Consider the following 19,579-nt stretch of genomic DNA (forward strand, 5'->3'; position numbering starts at 1 on the left):
AAGAAATGCTTTAGTCATTATTTTGTAATTAGGACCTCCGAGCTCGTTCAGGACCGTGAACGCAACATCCGTCACCAGTGGCATTTGGCGCGTGCTGCTTTCCAAGGTGCTGAAGCGTAAAGGACATTTTTATTTTAGGTTGCTGGAACTTTTGTTCACTTTCGCCAACAAAACCGAGTTGGTAAAGAATTACTTGATGTACAATTTTTATAGAAAACAATGTGGGCTTGTAAAGATAAAAATAGTTACACGTGGTAGCTGTACATTACAGCAGAAAGCCAGAGGAGCTGTCTAAAGCAATTAACGCTAACGCTAGCATTTTAGCTAACTAATGTAGCTAATTTACTATATCTAAGTTAGCTGTTTTAAAACAAAGTGACATCAGTTCTGAGCTCTTTTTCTTTCTTTCTTTGGCGCATCTCTTCCTGTAACATCAGCTAATACCACCCATCAGCTGGATGAGCGACTTTCTCTGAGCAACCACAATGAGGAGGCAGGAAAACCAGCCAGCCAGGCCAACAGCAGGTTTGTAGAAGAGATTTATTTCACAATCCGTACACTTGTGTTTTCATTTCCTCATATTAATAGTTTGCTTTGATTTCTGCCTGCTTTGTTCTAAAGTGTGTTTTTAAATGCAATTGAAATATTGAAAGTGAAATAGTATGTGTTTGGTAATATTTCCAATATCCTAAAAGCTTCAAATGTGTTTTTCTTGGTGTGGTACCATACCCAAAGAACAAATACATATAATATAAAGTTGGTAAATAGATAGATTGTCAAGGAGTCTGGCCTGATGTACTGAGCTGTCTGATATAAGTTTTCTGTCTCCATCAGGCTGCCTGTCTGTGCCGCTCTTTAACCAGAAAAAAAGAAACAGAGTTCCTTTGACATCTGCTCCCTCCGAGAATGAATTCTTCTCTCACAGTGAATACATGGCAAGCGCCAGCTCAGCCACGTCTCACAGCACATCAGGTGAAGCATTCAGTTGGGCTCTTAAGTGTCTACTGTATATCAGTCACAAGGTGGCAGTACACCCAAAGAAAAATACAAATACAATACTTCTTTAACCCTCAACAGTGTGAGATACACAGGCCATCTAAATATATATTTTTATATATTTAATATTTTACATGAAACAAAGGATAATATTGTAAAACATCTCCTCATTAATTTAGGTAACCATTCACAGCTACAAGCAGTGGAGGTTGCTAAAAGATTTTCCTTTTGAGAATGTACCTTTCCTCAGGTACCTATGGATGTTACCAGGCCTCAGCTCCATCCTCTGGTGCTCCACAAAGCCACCTGTGGAACAGACAGGGCCTCCCACCATCCACTCTGCCCCAGCAGTATGGCAGCAACAGACCTGCTCCTGGACCTGCCCCTGCCATGAGAAACTATGCTCCCATACCACATCCATACAAAGCTGGAGGTACAAGGTATGTTTCACTGATTTTCTGACCCTCAGTGTGATGGTCAGCGGTTTGACCCATTTGTCAAAGCCTAAAACAGACTTTTTTTATAACAAATACAACCAAACAAATTCAAATTCTAAAGTTGAAAAAGTCAGTGTGACATGTGTCTGGTGCAAGCTGGGTTCAGAGTGTTATTTAATTTTCATTTTAGCTCTAAGATGGGACAGCTCAGCAACCCAGTGACACAACAGGAACCCAGCCCCACTGTAAACTCCAGACAGAGCGAATATCGAGCCGCCCCCATCAGTGAGAGTGCACAAAGCAAGCCAACACCCCATACTGGGTTCTCTAAAATGGGTCAGCAGTCATCTTACAGGCAGGCCAATCCCACACATCAGTATTCCCAGCGACCCAGACCTTTGCCTGCTCCTGTTCCACCACCCAGCAGGCCCTCTGCTCATGCAGCGCAGCCACAAAACAACTCCTGGAAGTTCACTAACAGCTTTGGGCCGCAGAAACCCGCCTTTGAGGGAAACAGGGGCAGAAATCAACCTCAGACTGTGAGACAAACTCAAACTCAGGTAGAAAAATATTTAAAGAATATATAATGATATATACATCTTTTAAACTGCCCATTAATGTTTCATGATAGTATTAGTGGTCAGTGCAGCATTTGTATTTGTTCTCAGCAGGCAACATTTCCAGTGAAGCCAGCCATTGAGAACTCTCTGAGGATCCTGACTGCAGTTATTGATGGCATGAGGCACTGGAGCCAGTTTAAAGACAAAGTCCCATACTTATTTGAGATATTTGGTCAGTTGATTAGGTGTTATCTCTGATGTGTACTCTTAAGTATTTTTAAACACAATTACATTGACAAGCTGCGCTCTTCCCTCAGCTACTCTAGACTCTGCGGTCACACAGGGTCGCCATGGAGCCAAGAACTTCCTCATGAGAGACGGGAAGGAGGTTGTGCAGTGTGTCTTCTATGAAAATGTGAGTTGAGTAAAAAACTTGCACTTTGCACTTTGGTTATACTGTATATTTACTGTACAAGTAAACCTCTCAGTATATATGAGTGGAAGTATATATGAATATGTTACTATCTTCAGTGACCTTGGTTTGAATTTGAACATCTGGAGGAATTAGTAAATAGTTTTTATGAGGGCTGTGAAAAGATTTATCTTCTCCCTTTTCACGTGGCCCTCTTCCCCAATATTAAGTGGGGATCATTTTAGTGCAATGTTTGAGTTAATTGGATAATTTATCAATCAGGTCATATAAATATAACAACCATGTTAGTTTGTTTAACTGTTATTTCACAGGGTTATGCTCTATTGAAAGGGATGTGTGATTGTGCAGTTGTTCTGCCTGTGATGTTGGGGTAGATGAGCTGTTCAATCAGTGACCGTGAAAATAGGTTTGCATCATTATGTCCTCTTGGCTGTATGCATGTGTGCCCATAGCCACATTGTGATGTTAGCAGTAACAGAGAAATAATGAATTATTTTGTATGATTTGTGATTCTTGATATCTATTTACTTACCTGAGCAGGTGGTAGTTCCAGTTAGGTGTAGCTGAGAAGATGCCATTCACTGGAGCGGAGGGAGGAGGCAGCAGCTTCATTAGTCTTTTCTTTTCTTTTCTTTTTGTTGACATTTCTGTGTTTTTGCTTCTGTTTCATAAATATTTTTGCTAATAAATGGGACCTTCTTCAAAGTCCTCTTCAAAATGTTCCGTTGCCAAGCATCATCATCTGCCCTCTATATAAGGTGGCAGCCTGACACTGGCACAAATATTTGCACAAACAGTGGCAAAACATGAAATAGCACTGGAATCTAACTTGACTTAATCCTGATTTCTGGCTCGTGTCCAACAGGAGCAGGAACTGCCTCGTCTCATTCGTGGTCAAGTCCATCGCTGTGTGGGGAACTACGACCGCAGTAGAGATGTCCTGATATGTGTGTCCGTCAGACCCGGCCTGCCCTCAGAGCTGAGGAATGCTCAGGAGGCGGTCAAAGCCTGTGATGCAGAAATGAGAGTGCTGGTCAAATCCCTCAGTGAAGTCTGAGCAAGAGTAGGTATCTTCAGCAGTAAGACTGATAGGTAGAAAGTATACCAGTATTTTATGGGGGTACATGAGAGCCAAGCTTAGTGCTATATTGTAATAGAAAACGTTTGTTGTGGCTTAAAGTCCCAGTAGTTTTTCAAAGCATGTTTAAGCTATTATTTGTAAAGTGCGCTGTTGCCATTAGCTTGTTGTATGCAAACAAATGCACTTGTACTGAACTTTAAGAGCTGAATTCACTGGCATGTTCTGGCGTAGATGTGTTTGTATTTATTTGTCAACCAAATATATAAAGAGTTGTTTCATGTAACCAAAACTGTAACGGAAAGTAAAGCCTCTCTTTTTTGTAATTTCTGAAATATTTTTATTACAAAGAAAATTCACAGAACAGCAAACATTGTTTAGAGGTTAATTCAGGGGAAAGCAAACACGATGAGGTAATATCTCAAAATATATCTTTAAAAAAACGGGGCAGTTAAGAATAACGTGATATCAAGTACAATTAGTTTATTTACAGTCAAACATCACAATGAAAAAAAAAACAATAACTCTACTCTACCAAAACAGTTTCACCAGTGCTGAGACTTTACACACAATGGTTCAACAAATAGGGGAATAAGTCCAGTGCAGTCACGCTAGTCATTCCCACAGTCAAGCACAGTATGAGGTCCAATACAATACCAACATTTCTCTCCTGACCTTCTTTCAAATATGGCAACATAATCACAGTAATTGTTTTAATGTCAGGACATGTCATTATGGGAACCAAAATTTGGGGAATATTTAAAGATTAACCCATTATCAAAATCCAACCCATTATTTAACACTAATACGCACATAAACACCCACTAGAAAAGGGAGTCTAGCTTGCTGAAATTGGCAGTGTACAGGGACAGTAAGTGGAGAAGTAGACATTTTGTCCTTGGAACATGATGGGAATGGTGCCAGCGCTTAAAAGGAGAAGTGGGTTGACGAAAACACAGCAACACATTAGCTTATTTGAGGAGCTAATTATTTTAAGCCACATTTTACACATAATGAGAATAATGTGTCAGCTCAGCACAGATAACCAAAGGCAAAGTTCAATTTGTACAGCTTCCTCTACCACTCACTTTCTAAATCACATTAGACAATGATGCCAGGAATTAATCTGTTAGCTGCATGTCACAACCTTTTATTATCGCAATTCAAGTTACTTCTTCTAGGTAATTGGCAAAAATGTCTCAGGGCATACTTTAACACAAGTACACTGCTTTTCTTTTTTTTTTCCTTCTCTCTGTCATTACCTCTACAGATTAGAAGACATCATCTTTTTTATCCTCCAGAACATTTTCTCAAGTTAATGAGATCATACTGCATCAAGTACAGGAGAAAACTCTTTACCTCTGAGAGGAAAACAATATAAGAGAGAAAAAAACACATCACACAACAGGATCCACAGTTTTTCAGCAGAAAAATATGATAACCTGATAATTGTATTAAACACTTCGTCTTGGTTATGTTAAAAGGCACAAGTTGGTCAGATCACATTTAAAATCTAGATCAATTGTTCTACCATTAACAAAGCCCATCTTATCATGCATTTTTGACAAAATTCCTACATCTCCCTGCCTTTTGCAATCATTTTTTCCTGAATTAGAGTGTTTAGTATTGTGTGTTGTAGACAGAAAACAATTGCTTATTTTCAACAAGCGAGTTACATTACACGAACAATTCTGGGGAAAAAGGCTAACAAAGGATGCAGTATCAGTATCACAACATAAAGGTTTTGACAACACTGCTCTGAAACCACTACTTATTTTTAATGATTCACCTCCTTGTTATGAGAAGACATTTCCATGTGTCCTCTCGGCAGGTCTGATGCTGTGTTCTTTTCTTTGTGACAGTTACTGAATGTCTTTGAAAGCTAAATCGTCTTCTCGACTCCCACTAGTTGACTGCCTGGTCACAAGACTGGAAGGCAGAAAAAGTCTGAAGAGCAAAAGTGTCAGAGTTCCCTTTTTAATGTTTTTAATTTGAAACCTCAAACATCAGCCCTGTATAATACAGACCATATGTACAGTCCAAATGCTGCAGCACAAAACATCGCCACTGGATGCAACTCCTTAAGAGCTGGGACATGTGGATCCATTAATATCATCAATCTCCAACTGTTCGAAGGGGCTCTCCTGTTGAGTCGCATGTTCTTGAAAACCTCTTATTGAAACATTATTTGATTGGACTAGTCATACTGCCACATAATCTCATGCTTCCACTCTCTTTATGCAGCCAACTTCCAGTCTCTTTTGGAATGTTACATATGTTGACTTGTAAAAGAAAGGAAGGAAAAAAACATTTTCTTACTCACTTGTTATGTTCGTGTTATTTTTTTTAAAATCATGTGAAATGATCAGTCCTTGCATTTTCTGACTGCATCATCTCCAGAACTGACAAAACTGTTAGATTTGAGGGTAAAAATGATAACCACAGAGTATCATTGTAACATAAAACATTCCATTTAAATGAACTGAATTTGAATTAATTACATAACAGATGCAGGAAGACAGTGTTTGTTGTTGAGCGTCAGCTTCACTTATCACTGAGTGGGGCTTCCCAAACAGCATCGCCTTTAAAAAAACGGGATGCATGTGTCTCTCCATGACATCAAGCCCAGGTCAGAGAGAGTGGTCAGGAGGGAAAAAAACAAGACATCGTATCAATGCACTATAACAGCGTGGGCAAAGGGGTGGGGGACAGCTGCTCCTTCGGTGCATATTTAGCAAAAAAGGGCAAGAAGACGGTGAGCATGACTCCCACAATAGCCAGCATGTAGCCCCAGCCGATCTGGCACTCGCCAGCGTAGTAGATGTCAGAGTCCCCGCAGAAGGACCTGACCAGTGAGGAGTTTAGGCCGAAGGGGTAGACCAGCAGTCCAGCAGCCATGATGAACACTGCAGAGAAGAGAGAGTGAGAGAAGACAGAGTGGGTTAGACAGTGAACACTGTATTCATATAGGCTGTTGGAGGAAAAATCACATTGCATGTTTATTCTGAAGTTTATTCTATCATAGATCAAATAAAACCAACCCTTTAACACTCCAAGGGCTAGATTTATATGCTGTATTGGTATGCCAAGTGAGAGCCACTTGGTGGCAGTAGAGGTTTTGCAGAAAACAGTCAGGGTCAAGTGAGTGATTCAGATACTTCATCAGTGCTGAAGTACCTCCATTTTCACAGAGACTTGTGACTTGTTGCCTTTTGTTATATGTATAAAAATAAATTATGACCTAGATAGTTTTATAAGTCCAACAGTGGCAGAACAGAGCTTTTAATATATAAAACAACAAGAGCTCTGATTACCTTTAATTGACAGAAACGTCTAATGTAAAATGACTCATGTCTCCTCAAATCCATTTGCCCTCCTCATTTTAAAACTCTAGGGCTTCGTAAAAAGAAGCACCCCCCTGCACTTGTGCTGCGATCAGCTTTCTCAGACACTGTCCTCAGCGCCCATGCAGCCCGAGAGCGGCTCGCTTTTACAAATTGAGTCAAGTCTCCCAGCCCGTGCTGCCAAGCAGTTATCGACTGCGCTACAGGCTATCATTGCTGCTCTTAGTCATTCTGAGTCCTGGCTGGATTTCCATTACAATGCCAGGTGTCATAGTTGTTTTAGCTTTGGAGAGCTTAGGGTTACTGGAAAAGCTTGAACTTGTGATAGTGAGCAGCCCTCTGGAAACCACAACAAACATATCTTTTATTACGTTGTATTGATTTCAGGAGATGTCTGTTTTGCTACTTTCAAGGGCAGCGGCTTCATGGTCAGGGAGAAACAGTGCTCATATGAGAGCTGCAGAGCAGTAGCTGTATGAGTATTGAATCGATGGTTTGTGTGGGCAGTGAAGGATTGTGATAGTAGAACAGGGATGAGGAGGTAGGAAGCTTTCACTGATGTTCTAGTTGCACACTGGGGGTTTCGGGATTGACTGTTAGGAAGAGAAAAGCAGAATAATGGGGAAGAAACAAAGAAAGAGGTCTGAATGGGTGAAGGAGAGGTATCTCTTGAGTGTGGTTTGTCTAGCCTGCTGTAGTGTCTCTCTGTGGAGTTCATTGGGGATCTGCCTCTCCTCCTTTCGTATCCCAGCCCTGTACCCAGCCCTCCCAGCTCTCAGAGTGGCCCCATGTTTTATCTTCATGGGCCCGGCGCCTCAAAGCTCAGTGCCTAATGACACTTTAATGACCTTCTTTATCAAACTATCATTGGCTTTTGTGGAAGAAACACAAAGACGCAGGCATGCGCTGACAACCCAAGGCCACTTCCCTTCCCACTCCGAAATGATGGAATTTATAGCAAAACAGATAAATGATGAACAACACAGCATAACCCCCAAATAATCAATACAGAAATGGAATCCAGACAGCAGTCTCTTTACAAGTGTCAGGTAAGCAGGGTGAGGGCTGGATTTTATCAATCAGACTGGGAGGGTACGCAGGGCGGGTGTCTGGATCAGATAAGCTGCAGCTTGGGCTGACTGGGTCTCTGCAAGCCTTTAATGAGAGGAGAACCTTCGAAAAACTGTAAAATCAACCTCATATCAGAGGCTAACTCGAAGTGGATCAATTTTATCATTCAAATCTGAGAGGGATGAAACGAAACCAAAGCACATTTACACATCTTAAAAGTAAACGCAACAGATCAAAGTCTTTACGGGTCTTTGGGGGGGGGACTACTGCGTATGTGAAAAATGTTGTACAAAGCCTTTTGACAGTATAGGTACTACAAGTTTAAAAATGAAAAAAACCTGGAGGTGTGGAGTTAGAGGTGAGACATAGCCCACTCCTCATCTCTGCTTGAGTCTCTAGGCTTGAGGATATATTAGACACTAGTATAACACACTCAAATCTCCAACTGCTGGCAGTTGAGCTGCATTGTGATTTTGATTTTGATTTGATTTGATTTATTTAGATATCTTTTAGCTCAATGTCTAATCCCAAAAGACCACATTAAAAACATCAAAACATACAACAATTCATAGATAATTTACACATAATTGTTGAGACACACATACAGATATTAATCTACACGCGTTAACAAATACCAATATCCAGACCTTACAGTCTAGGAGTACTATGCAAAATTGGTGGAGTACTCCATGAATAACCATGTATCGAATACTGTACATGATGCATAATTCGGAACAATGAGGTCTATGTTTTGTTCCAAACCTTCAATTATGGTAGAGATGTGAAACAGCATTCTAGTTCCCACTGCAGGGTGGACGAGTTTAATTTTGACAGGGTCTTACACAGCCCGGTAGTCTAATCCTTTGAGGAATGGGCAGTGTGATGAAAGAGGCTGACATTACACCAAGATGTCATGCAGCGAGCCTAAAAGTGTTCATTACTCGTGGAGCCAGGAGGGCATTATGTGTATGTGGACTCCCACTTAACACAGCAAACTGAATGCCTCTGTGTAGTTGACACCATTGGCTAAGATAATAGAGGGGTGGCCGTGTAAGAGAGTCAGCGGGTGATGATTTGAGAGACCTGCTGAGATCACATGAAAGCAGAATAACCACAACAATACTTTAGTAATACTTTAGTATTGTTGATAACAAAAAACAACTGACAAAAGCCACGATTGAGCTTCAAAAAGAGACGTGTTACAATTACTGTTGGGAGAAATGTGGTCAACATGAATAAACTCACATTTTCCAGATTACTTCTTTCTTGTTATACCACAAACATGGCTTTTGTTTTGACTCAGGCATCATGTAATTGATTTGAGGGATATCTGATTTCTGGTCTCATAGTTATCAGGCTATAGCACCATCTTTTTCTAGCAGCTCTTTATGCATGCAAAAATAGTGGCTGAGTGAGTGGCTGTTATTCTGGTAATATATTGAGATAGGGTGGGATCCCAAAGAAAACAGTAATAACACTGAGGAGGGTGTGGGAAGATTCTACCCCCCTGCCCACCCCTGTAACTTCCGTACAGTCCCTTACAGGCTGTCCACAGTAGCCACCAGGCAGTAAAAAGCTACGAGTGCTTCCATCATTTACCTCCTAATAGACCCAAGTAGCAGTTTACTAACCTCCCAACCCCCAATCAATGGTCCGCATTTGTAAGAACTCAAGACAGGGAGGAGAGTCAAGCTTGGCCAGACCTTTTTCTGCAGAGTGGAATGAAAGTGAAGAGGTGTGGAGAGAGTCTGTCATCACCGATCAGATGAGTGCCGCTGAGTACACAAGACTATCATAATGGCTCAGAGATGATGAGACAGTGAATAATGGAGAGACCTCCAGTTAGCTGGGCACTAATGTGTCCCAGTTTCATTGCAAACTTTACACAGTCCCAAAGAATAGGTCACGATCTTTCAATGCGTGTGTTTATTCACAGGAAATTCACAGGATGCCAAAACAAACATAAACCTCTCAGAATCAGAGCTAATATGAAGAAGTGGCAATTTTCTGCAGTATTTTGAGTTTCTTAAATTACCTTTTCACAGGGTTGTCATTTAACTTACTTACAGTCTGTTAATCTTGAAAACCTTCTTGGATTACTCGCTGTATTTGTCACTGCTGACAACTTGTTTGAATGCACACTTCATCAGCTTTAAAGTGGGCTCAGAACTCAGAGTGAGGAAGTAAAATATTGATTTGGAAACGCAAAACTGCCAGAAGCATCCAAGAGCACTGGATTTCATTGTTGATCAGCTCTAGCCTGTTTTCACAGGTAGCTGCAAGGCTGCGAAGGCCTTTGTGAACGCTAATGAATAGCAAATACCTGTATGTGCTTGCTTCTCTCTTTCTGCGCAGAAAGGCTCTTTGTGTGTGCATCCATGGCAAGGGTAGTAGAGGAGAGGAGGAAAATTAAATAAAACAGAGCATTGTGCTACCATACAAAGACGCTGTGCAGCTTTTAGCAACTAAATGAACTAAATTAACCTTGAATCTCTTTCTCAATGGTGTAGCGAGAAATGGAAAGCTGCTCACAGAGACGCTGTAACAGGTTCACAGCAGTGAGGATGATAGAAAGAGATTGAATGGGTTTGTGGGGCAGGAAGGTGTGTGATAACCTGGCGTCCAAGCGTGACACTGAATCAATTTCATCACAGACCTTTTACACAGAATTCACTGGCTTAGTTTATTACACAAACCTAGAAACACACAAATCATAGGACCACTCGTGCGTCATATAATGTGAAAGCCTGAGTTCACTTGTAGAAATCTGGTATGTCTGGAATCAACTGTTGTCAGAAATGTCAGAAATCCAATATACTGTAGTCCCAGACATTCATACACATTGTATCTCCTCAATTTTATTCTTCCCAAGATATTACTAATAAAAAATTCAATTCTGTGAGCTTCAAGGCCGCTTATACCAAGACCTCTGCTTTGGATCAAACTCTATTTCCACCCTGTCCTGACTGTCATAATTCGGTTAGCAATGGGAAGGGTTAAATTAAACTCAATAGGAAATGGGTGGCTCCCCCACTGTAGATGCAGTGCTCTTTAATTCCTGCTTTGTCGTGGTGTCATCTGTCTGTTTTCTCCCTCTGGCAAACAGTTACATAAAATATATTAAATGCACTGATTATTGTCACCCCGGCCCAGACAGAAAGACGCCTGTCGAGACAACTAGCGTGCAGTAAAACCTGGTGTACAGTAGTCTTGTGCTGAAGCAGAGTGATTCACTGCCTAAACAATAGGGTTCTTTTAAATCCTTACAGAAGATTTACAGTTGAACAGTAGCTTAGTTCACTAACTGTCTTTGTGTGTTCTTTTATAGAGGCACTTTAAAGCATTTTATAATGAGAAGTCAGCAAGAGAAAGACAGTGACATTGAAAAATAAGACAGGACAGGTTATACAATATACATTCAAGCCTTGCAGGCAGCAAGATGGAACTAGAATATATTAGAATAGACTTAATGCCCTGCTTATCTTCTCTGACCTACAAGCCAGACAGACAGTCAGGTGGAGACCACCAGCTCCACCGGGATGAGGGCAGTCAGACGTGTAAATACAAAAAATACTGAAAGAAAAAGCATAGAACCTCAGTGGGCCTTTGGGTGTTACTTACAGTATATCCTTCATGTCACCAGCACCCACTGCTTACTCTCACTCTCGAGAGAAACTTCTTATCTGGCTGCTGTCCAAACAAGGACATTATCTGCTGCTACTATTCACTTCAAAGACACATGAGAGAGTGCGCACATTAGACTGTGCCCTTACATTACCACAGACATGTTTGAGTCACATTACCTTGCATAGCAGAGACATTAACACACCAGCCAGTGGAGAGGAAAACACATATTTTTCTTCTCCGCCAGGGATAATGTCTGCCTTCTTCCAGGTAAAGTTGCAGGCCAACGCAAAACAACACAAAAATGCGTCTAATAAATCTTGATTTGCCAACACGGAGCTCATTTGTTTGTGTTGCCGGCCATGTTTGTCATTGATGAAACACAGTGACAGGAAACATATGCTTGAAAGAGCTGCGAAATGTTGCTTAATTACAGATGCAGGCCCAAAGCTATACATCAGAACTACTGTTCTTCTGCTGCGTCTTACTCCGCCACATTCTCTATCAACTTGTCTCCCCTTTTCTTTTTCCATAAGCAAGCATTTTCCATGAATAGAACAGGTGAGCTGATGCTTGTCTAATCCCATATAGATAATAATAACCCAGATGTGATCGGGCAAGCTGATGTAAATGAGGTGCTGATTCACAGCAACAGCCCGGGGCAATAAACAAGAGTGTGACCCACATACACTCAATTATATCGTACATACACACATCGGCACATACAATTATGCATAGGCGCTTGCATACACACATATATACAGGACTGTCTTGATAAAGAGCTACAACAACTGGGAAAGAGTGCTTGGCTCAAGGGCAGTTTAAGAAATACATCTGAAAGACTGCTGGAAATGTGACCGTGTGTGTGTCAAGTAATGAAAGCATAACAAAGGGCAGTGCAACAGTGCTGTCTGTAGAAAATTTCCTTTCACTTGCCGCATACAAGGAGTATTTCCATTTGCCCTTCTATCTACAGGCGAATGGAGTTGGAGATGGATGGTTTCTGTTTTTCATACACTTTTGCCTCAACCTTTGGTCTAGCAGCGTGGAGAAGAAAACAGAGGGACATCCAAACCACAGATGTGCATTTAGCAGACAGGTATAAAGGAGTAGCAGAGAAATGTATGAGCATCCCTGAGAAGAGCACATACAACCTGTCGCTCTATATGAAAAACCTTTAGAAGAAAATGAGTTGAAATAACATACAGCGTTGTGTACAGACCACAACAGATGGTCCACCAGAGTCTCTGAAGTTACGTATCTAAATGTGTAAATGTGCATTGAGTTTGCTCCATTATTTCGACCCCTCGGTGTGCTCAAGGTGAGGAATTGTAGTTTGGAAGATGAAAGTTTTCAGAGTTGTTGGGAGTTGAACTGTGCCAGCAATGAATCTTCAGGTAGTCAGCTGGGACCTGGTGGAGCGTGGGCCTAAACAGCAGGGACTCCATCCTAATGTGATGAGCTGTGCTCTAGTCTGCACACAGCCATGTTGATAATTAAGCTCAGTGCGCCTCTGGGAAATTATGCTAATGACGCTCCTCCGACTACCTACATTTCTCGAACATTTGGCTTAAGGTGATCACGTACACAGCGGCAACTAAAACACGACTCCCCAATAAATGTTTCTGAAAAAGAGAGGAAAAGGCGGCAATGGGGAGAAAGAATGAAAAGAGGAAGAGTTTTCAAAGATTCAGTATTTTGGTAGATAGACCTGTAATTGCTAATATATAAGGCCGGGTTTACTGAGAGGACCCAACCCTGATCACATTCACACGTTACACATGCACAGTACAACCACAGTGTAATCTGTTGGCCACTGAGCAGCTCCACTTGAGTGGTTGGGGTTAAGGGCCTTGCTCAAGGGAACCTCAGTGGTGGCGAGAGGCAAGCGCTGCCTTTCACTTCCCCGACCCAGATTTATCCTGCCGGTCAGGGGGATTGATCATACAGCTTTCCGGTCACAAACTCGCTTCGCTTCCACCTTTAGTGGGTGCCTCATTTCCAACTGGACCAGAGTTTACTGAGAGCAAGTGACTCAAAAAACACTAAAGCAGTTAAAAGATAAACAATGATAAACAGTAGCTGCTACTTTTCACTGAAATGAGCAATAACAGAAGTGGGTCCAGGTTGCTTTTCAGCAGAGCTGAAAGCAACAAATAACATTAACTTTTTATTACAACTACTCATTACTGTAACATATCGTTATGTGCTCATTCTGAGATAACGAAAACACAACGATTCCTATATTCAGGTGATTATACACACATATATACATACATAATAAAAACATACCTATGAATACGGTATTCTATTTCTACCAGTAGATCCTCCTAAATGTTACACACTGGCCCTTTCAACCACCATTGGTTTAATGCGCACCCGGCAAGCACACTGAGTGACCCAAGTCAAACTCATCCATCATGTTTCGTGACCAACAGATGCTGGGATGCTGGGTCTGGCTAACATGCTAAATGCTAATATGATCATGGTGGTTATTTTATTTCTGTATCCTAATAATGCTTGTTTCACCTGTCGTGCCCAAATTAACCAAGTAACAAGTAACACCACAAGTGTCTGTATTTGACGACTTGGGAATGAGAACAGGCTGCGAAGCGTGTGGGAGAACCTACGATGGCCACGAAACTCGTAAAAAATTTGAACGGTCCTATCTACAGTCAGCGTTTGGTTTGTCTGTTCTGGGCTACTGTAGAAACATGGCAATTCAACAAGGCGGACTCAATGGAAGGTAATCTGTAGATAAAAATGGCTCATTCAAGGAAATAAAACACAATGATAAGATGACATTTTTTACCCTATTCAACTATGGTGTCTCCCCTTAATAGGTCTATCATATAACATCATCATATACATTTTATTCTTTTCATAGAGGTGAGACAAACCAAAAGTTGCTGCTCAGAAACAAAGCTGATTTGAAAGCACACAGGGGAATTACTTGTCAGAGTCCATGTAAAAGTGACTTGTTAAAGAGAACATTAAACCATTTCCTGTGGAAAATGTCCACTGCTGTCAATAGAGGCAAAAACCCGTTGACCTTGAGCACTGTACAAAAAGAGATAAAAGAGTGGGAGGGCAAAGAGAGAGAGAAAGAGAAAGCCGATGAGGAAATAAAATACAGGGAGTTGGGATAGATTAGCAGGGCAATAAAATAGCTTCTGCTATCTTTAGAGTGAGTGGGCCTGCCTGTGGACTGGTCAATCAGAGCTCAGTAATAGGTCTGTTTATCACTGAGTCATTCAGCCTGCTCTAAGCTCATACAGAGGACTGCAGAGGTGGTTAAAGCCCCCGGCCCAGAGTGCATCTGGGCATGTAAATGTTTTGTTTAGTCTCATAGACTCTCAATGATTTTGACTTGTACAAGCTTTGTGCATTTCAGAGATTATACCAGATTATGAAGTAAAGCTTTAATGATTCCCCGTGTGGCACTACAGCAACAAAGACAATGATACAGACAAGAACTAAACAGATACAGAGAATTGAAGATAAGACAACAAGCAGTTGCACTATGAGGACATACTGTGAATAATCTCAACAGATAAACAAATAGAGATGGCATTTAGAGATAACAGATGAATTTAAACGAATAATTTAACATTTTGGGAAATAAAATACCCCCAATAAAAGACCCCAAAAAATACTTGCAATACAAGAAATGTTTTTTTCTTACGATTACGGATATGTGCTGGACTATTTCTTGGGCAGGAACAGGGACTTCCTCTGTGATCTTTAGTTGCTGATGGGCAGCTTTTTTTAACCTTTGGACAGCCTAGCTGTTTCCCCCTGTTTTCAGTGATTACTGCTAAGCTAAGCTAACCAGCGGCTTGCTTTAGCTTAATATATATCATACAAGTGTGAGAGTGGTATCGATCTTCTCATCTAGCTCTCAAGAAAGCTAATAAGTATTCCTCTGAAAGGGTTGCTTCATCCAGTTGTCATAGAATCTTATGTTATGAGCAACACTGATGAAGAGATATTGCTGCTGAGTTTTTCAAGAAGAGGATGATTCAAATGCCAATTGTCAATTTATGATAAGAGAAGGAAAAAAACAAATAATGAAATAATAAAAGAATTAATGGAATACAAAAAGATGCACAACACAGCATGCAATTAGTTGGACTCCAGCCTCCAAACAAAGACCACTTGATGTGTGTGTGTGTGTGTGTGTGTGTGTGTGTGTCTCAATTCCCAGTGCATACTGAGCCATGCTTATGGCTGTGAATCTCTATCCTGGGAGCACTGTAGCGATGACACATGAATCTCACACGCTGCATCCAATCTATCATCTTAATTACTTCCATTTCCATATCGGCATCTATTTTTTTTATGTTGCAAATTAATTTACCACCTCAGACAAATTGCTTGTCCTTGACTTCCTTATCCCTTATGAGGCAACCCACAGCGCACATGGGGCTGTGTCAGTGAACAACCTAACCAAACCTAATCTGTCTCTCAATCCATCCATCCCACCTCGCAGATTGGATTAGCACGGGAGACAAACTACCTCACATGCATGAATAGGAAAATAAATAATAATGATTCAAGAAAGAAAGTGGCGATTAGATTGACGACATCAATCAAGTGTGAAAAGTTGATGTGCTGTGTGAGGAAACAGTCAATGAAGAAACTGTGGTTTATCTGATAAAACCGGAAGCTGTGTCCCTGTGCTGCTGTGGACGGCTGCTAAAGGTGATGTCACTGTGTGTGTGTGTGTGTATAAAGCCGTGTGTCTGACATTAACCCTGTGATTGTGTTGACAGCCTCTGGCCCTGAGGCTAAACTCTTAAGCTAGACATCTCCTGGGTTCAGTAGCTGCCTCAGGTCCAACAGGGAATGTCAGCCGGAAAAGTCAGAACAACCCAGTGACACTGATAGGTGCATCATATATCCAGCTGTGCTGTGGCATCACAGTTCACATATTCCATAGACTCAGTTGGGAGAAAAGTAGAGCAGAACATGCCACAATGAATATGATACAAACCTTGTTTTTATTTCTTGTATGTATTATGCAAAGCAGATGAAAGCTACTAAATTAGGAACTGGTTCAACTTTATTTTCCCAAAGAAAAAAGAAACTACCAAAATGTTGACTTTTTAATAAATAAATTAGACCAAACAAGTGGTGTGCATGGCCTTCTACTCATCTTCAACTTATTTGTCCCCACAAGGTTATTTTAATAAAAACATACATTTCTAAACTCCAGAGGTGTGTCACAGCCCCCTACCGGATTCAGATGGTAATAGGTAGTTTGTTATAAGCTTATTGGTATCATGGATGGTTTACTGAACTGGCCTGCTCTCTATACCAGAGCCTCCGTATGAAGGGACTATTTACATTTCTCAGAAAGTCGATCAAACAACTACAAAATGACAAGAATGAGATGCTTAATGGCCACAAAGAGACATAACACAAACAGAAAGAGATGCAAAAAGAACAAAATAAAGATTTGCAAAACAACTAAAAAGAGACAAAATAACTACAAACAGCACCGTTGCCTTGGCTGTTGTTGGCTGTAGGCTATTTGTAGTTACAAATAGCAGCCATTTATTGATATTTCATGCTAGGATATTTAAAATTGCTTATTTGGCATTCCTGCATTACACCGAGTTAACAGCATAGCTATTAATAATGTACAGTTCATTATTTGCAGGAACCTGGGCTTTAAACTTGAGTCGTAACATATTTTATACTCATTTTACAAATGTGCCCCCTTTCTTTAAAAGTGCCCCCCCTTCAAATGTTTCTAATCCCACCTTTGTTAAACACATGCAAGAAAACCGCACAGAAGATGAAGTGAACCTTGTTGAATAAATATACACGTCTACATAAAAACACAGTAACCACACCTGCTATTTGATAGAGTATACTGTAGAGCTCATAACCTCCCGCAGAACACCACAGGTTTAATGAAAAGTGCAAAATGCATGAATTCATGCAGTGGGCTAAAAACAGGGTATTTATTTTCCAATCGACTGCCACACATTTTTCAAATGTATTTTGAATGGGCTTCCTACGTCCTGGGGTTACAGAGCTCACTCAGCATACAGACGACCCTGTAACTCAAGTGAGAGAATCTGAAAGGCTCTGCTACAGGAATTCATCTTTGTTGTGTAAATTAATTTTGCATCCACAGTTTTAAAAAGTGTTGCCTTGGCAGCATTATGTTTATGAAGCAGTGGAAGAGAGAAAGTGGATCAATATGAATGTGCTGTGCACCAGGCTGCTGTAGACAAAAGGAGATCAGGAGCACTGCATCTGGGCGCAGTAACTATATATATAAGCTCCCATTAATCAGCTTGTGTGTATGTGTGTGTGTGTGTGTTGTAAATGTGACTTTTTGTGTTGCTTGTGTAGTCTACAGAGACAATAAGAAATGAATGTCCCTGTTTATGAATCTTGATCTCTATCTATGTGTGTTACTGTGTGTGTGTGTGTGTGTGTGTGTGTGTGTATCTCTGGTGGTGTGTTGAACTGGGGCAGAGAGGGTAGACGGTACAATATACTGTATTGGGTCAAAGGATCATTTGATTTGTTAAAATAAAAATCTGAAAAAAGGACCAGATGCTTTTGGAAAATGTGTTTTCAATACTACTTTGTTACCATTTGATACAATTTTAGGGGGCTTTTAAAGGACCGTAAGAGGCTCTTTGTGCGTAGAACCATCCAAGCACAGTCGTTTTGGTTTGCCTATGAGAGTTTAGATAGTACACCTGCTGTGGAAATGAATTGTGATGAACAATTCATTGTTTTTACAGTGAAAAGCACAATCAGATTTTGGCTCTTCACTCAGCAGTGTGCACAGACTGGCTGAGTGAAATTTTCAGGCATTGCAGTTTAACGCTCTAAAAAATGTCATGTTTTCTTGAGGAAAAGTTGGATTTGGTTAATAGAACAACTAATCATGGGAACAAAAGTGTGCAAAAATGCAGCTGAGACAGTGTTTGCTTCAAAAAGCAAGAAGAGTGGATGTTACAGCCTCACAGCTCCACACACACCTAAAGGAACATTATTTGACAATATATAGAAACCCTTATGATGAGTGCTGGGTGTAGCCGGGTTTTGTGTGTGAGTGCGTGTGTGTATAAGGTGGGGTGTGTGTGTGTGTGGGGGGGAGGGGGGGGTGCAGCAACATAATGAATCCCTACAGGAGACATGGGGCCCTGCTGGGCTGCTGTAATGAAGCTCTGCCCTGCCATCGCTCTCTGACCCATTGGCATTAAGGAAAAATGGAAACCATTACCTTCAGCCTTCACCTCAACCGCCTGCCAAGTGGGGAACCTGGTGCAGACATAGGTGTGTACGTATGTGTTTATTAGGGATGGGAACAGAAATAAGGATGAGGTAGAGACGGGGCGCAGCAGGGGATCCAGACCAGACAGGACTCCGACTGTATATGAAGAATATGTCTGTCAGCCCCAACGTTGACGGGGTGTAGTCTAGCTCAGGTGTTTGTATGTGTGTGTGTGTGTGTGTGTGTGTGTACCATGTAAGCTTATGAAAATGTGTGTACACAGAGTTTTTGGATATTTGGAGTGTGTGTTTGTGTGGCATGTAACGTAGAAAGAGCACATATGATGAATGTGATGCTAAAAAAAAAACGATATCTAGTTGGTTGCATGTGTTGGCACCTAGCAGCATCTGTTTTTGTGGATTTGAGTCTGTGTATATGTCTCTGGTTGCCTGTTTGAAGCTCAGGGGAGAGAGAGTGTGGTGGGATGGGTTAATTAGCTCGTATGGGTGTGTATAAGAATGCGTGGCACAAAATGGCACACGTATCATTCCTTCATTAAGAATTTGACTTCCATTGTGATGACGTTTGTGTATGTTTAGACTATGTGCATGTGTTTTGGCTCATCTGGTCACATGTATGTTGGTGTTTTGTGCACAATGTGAGCAGCATATAAAGCTTTAATCCCCCAAAATTAGATTTACATTTATACAAACTTCAGGTGAATGTGAGTGTATAAATTATATCTATGTAGGGTGGGTTATTGAAGCTCTTGTTTGTGTGTGTGTGTGTG

At 41.0% G+C, this 19,579-nt stretch overlaps 2 protein-coding genes across 3 annotated transcripts in view; one reads left to right on the forward strand and one right to left on the reverse strand.

Moving 5' to 3' along the window:
- Positions 1-85: 85 nt before the first annotated feature.
- LOC118331193 (spermatogenesis-associated protein 22) lies at positions 86-3,808 on the forward strand. 2 transcript variants are annotated; one of them, XM_035665984.1, is made up of 8 exons: positions 86-181; positions 438-525; positions 835-972; positions 1,247-1,436; positions 1,624-1,993; positions 2,102-2,225; positions 2,311-2,408; positions 3,292-3,808. In XM_035665984.1, the coding sequence occupies exons 2-8, from the start codon at positions 486-488 to the stop codon at positions 3,481-3,483; spliced, it is 1,152 nt and encodes a 383-aa protein (XP_035521877.1). In that variant the 5' UTR covers positions 86-181; positions 438-485; the 3' UTR covers positions 3,484-3,808. The 2 variants fall into 2 exon arrangements, with proteins under 2 accessions (XP_035521877.1, XP_035521878.1); XM_035665985.1 differs by having other exon boundaries at positions 2,105-2,225.
- A 67-nt stretch (positions 3,809-3,875) lies between these two features.
- LOC118331194 (transmembrane protein 211) overlaps positions 3,876-19,579 on the reverse strand; it is a 96,537-nt gene continuing 80,833 nt past the window's right edge. Inside the window, exon 3 of the mRNA XM_035665986.1 lies at positions 3,876-6,410. Within this exon, the coding sequence (XP_035521879.1) occupies positions 6,184-6,410 (227 nt within the window). The 3' untranslated portion in view covers positions 3,876-6,183. The remainder of the gene's footprint in view (positions 6,411-19,579) is intronic.

This window comes from Morone saxatilis, unplaced genomic scaffold, assembly GCF_004916995.1.
Source record: "Morone saxatilis isolate NCDOM2014 unplaced genomic scaffold, NCSU_SB_2.0 Contig20, whole genome shotgun sequence".
Lineage (NCBI taxonomy): Eukaryota > Metazoa > Chordata > Actinopteri > Moronidae > Morone > Morone saxatilis.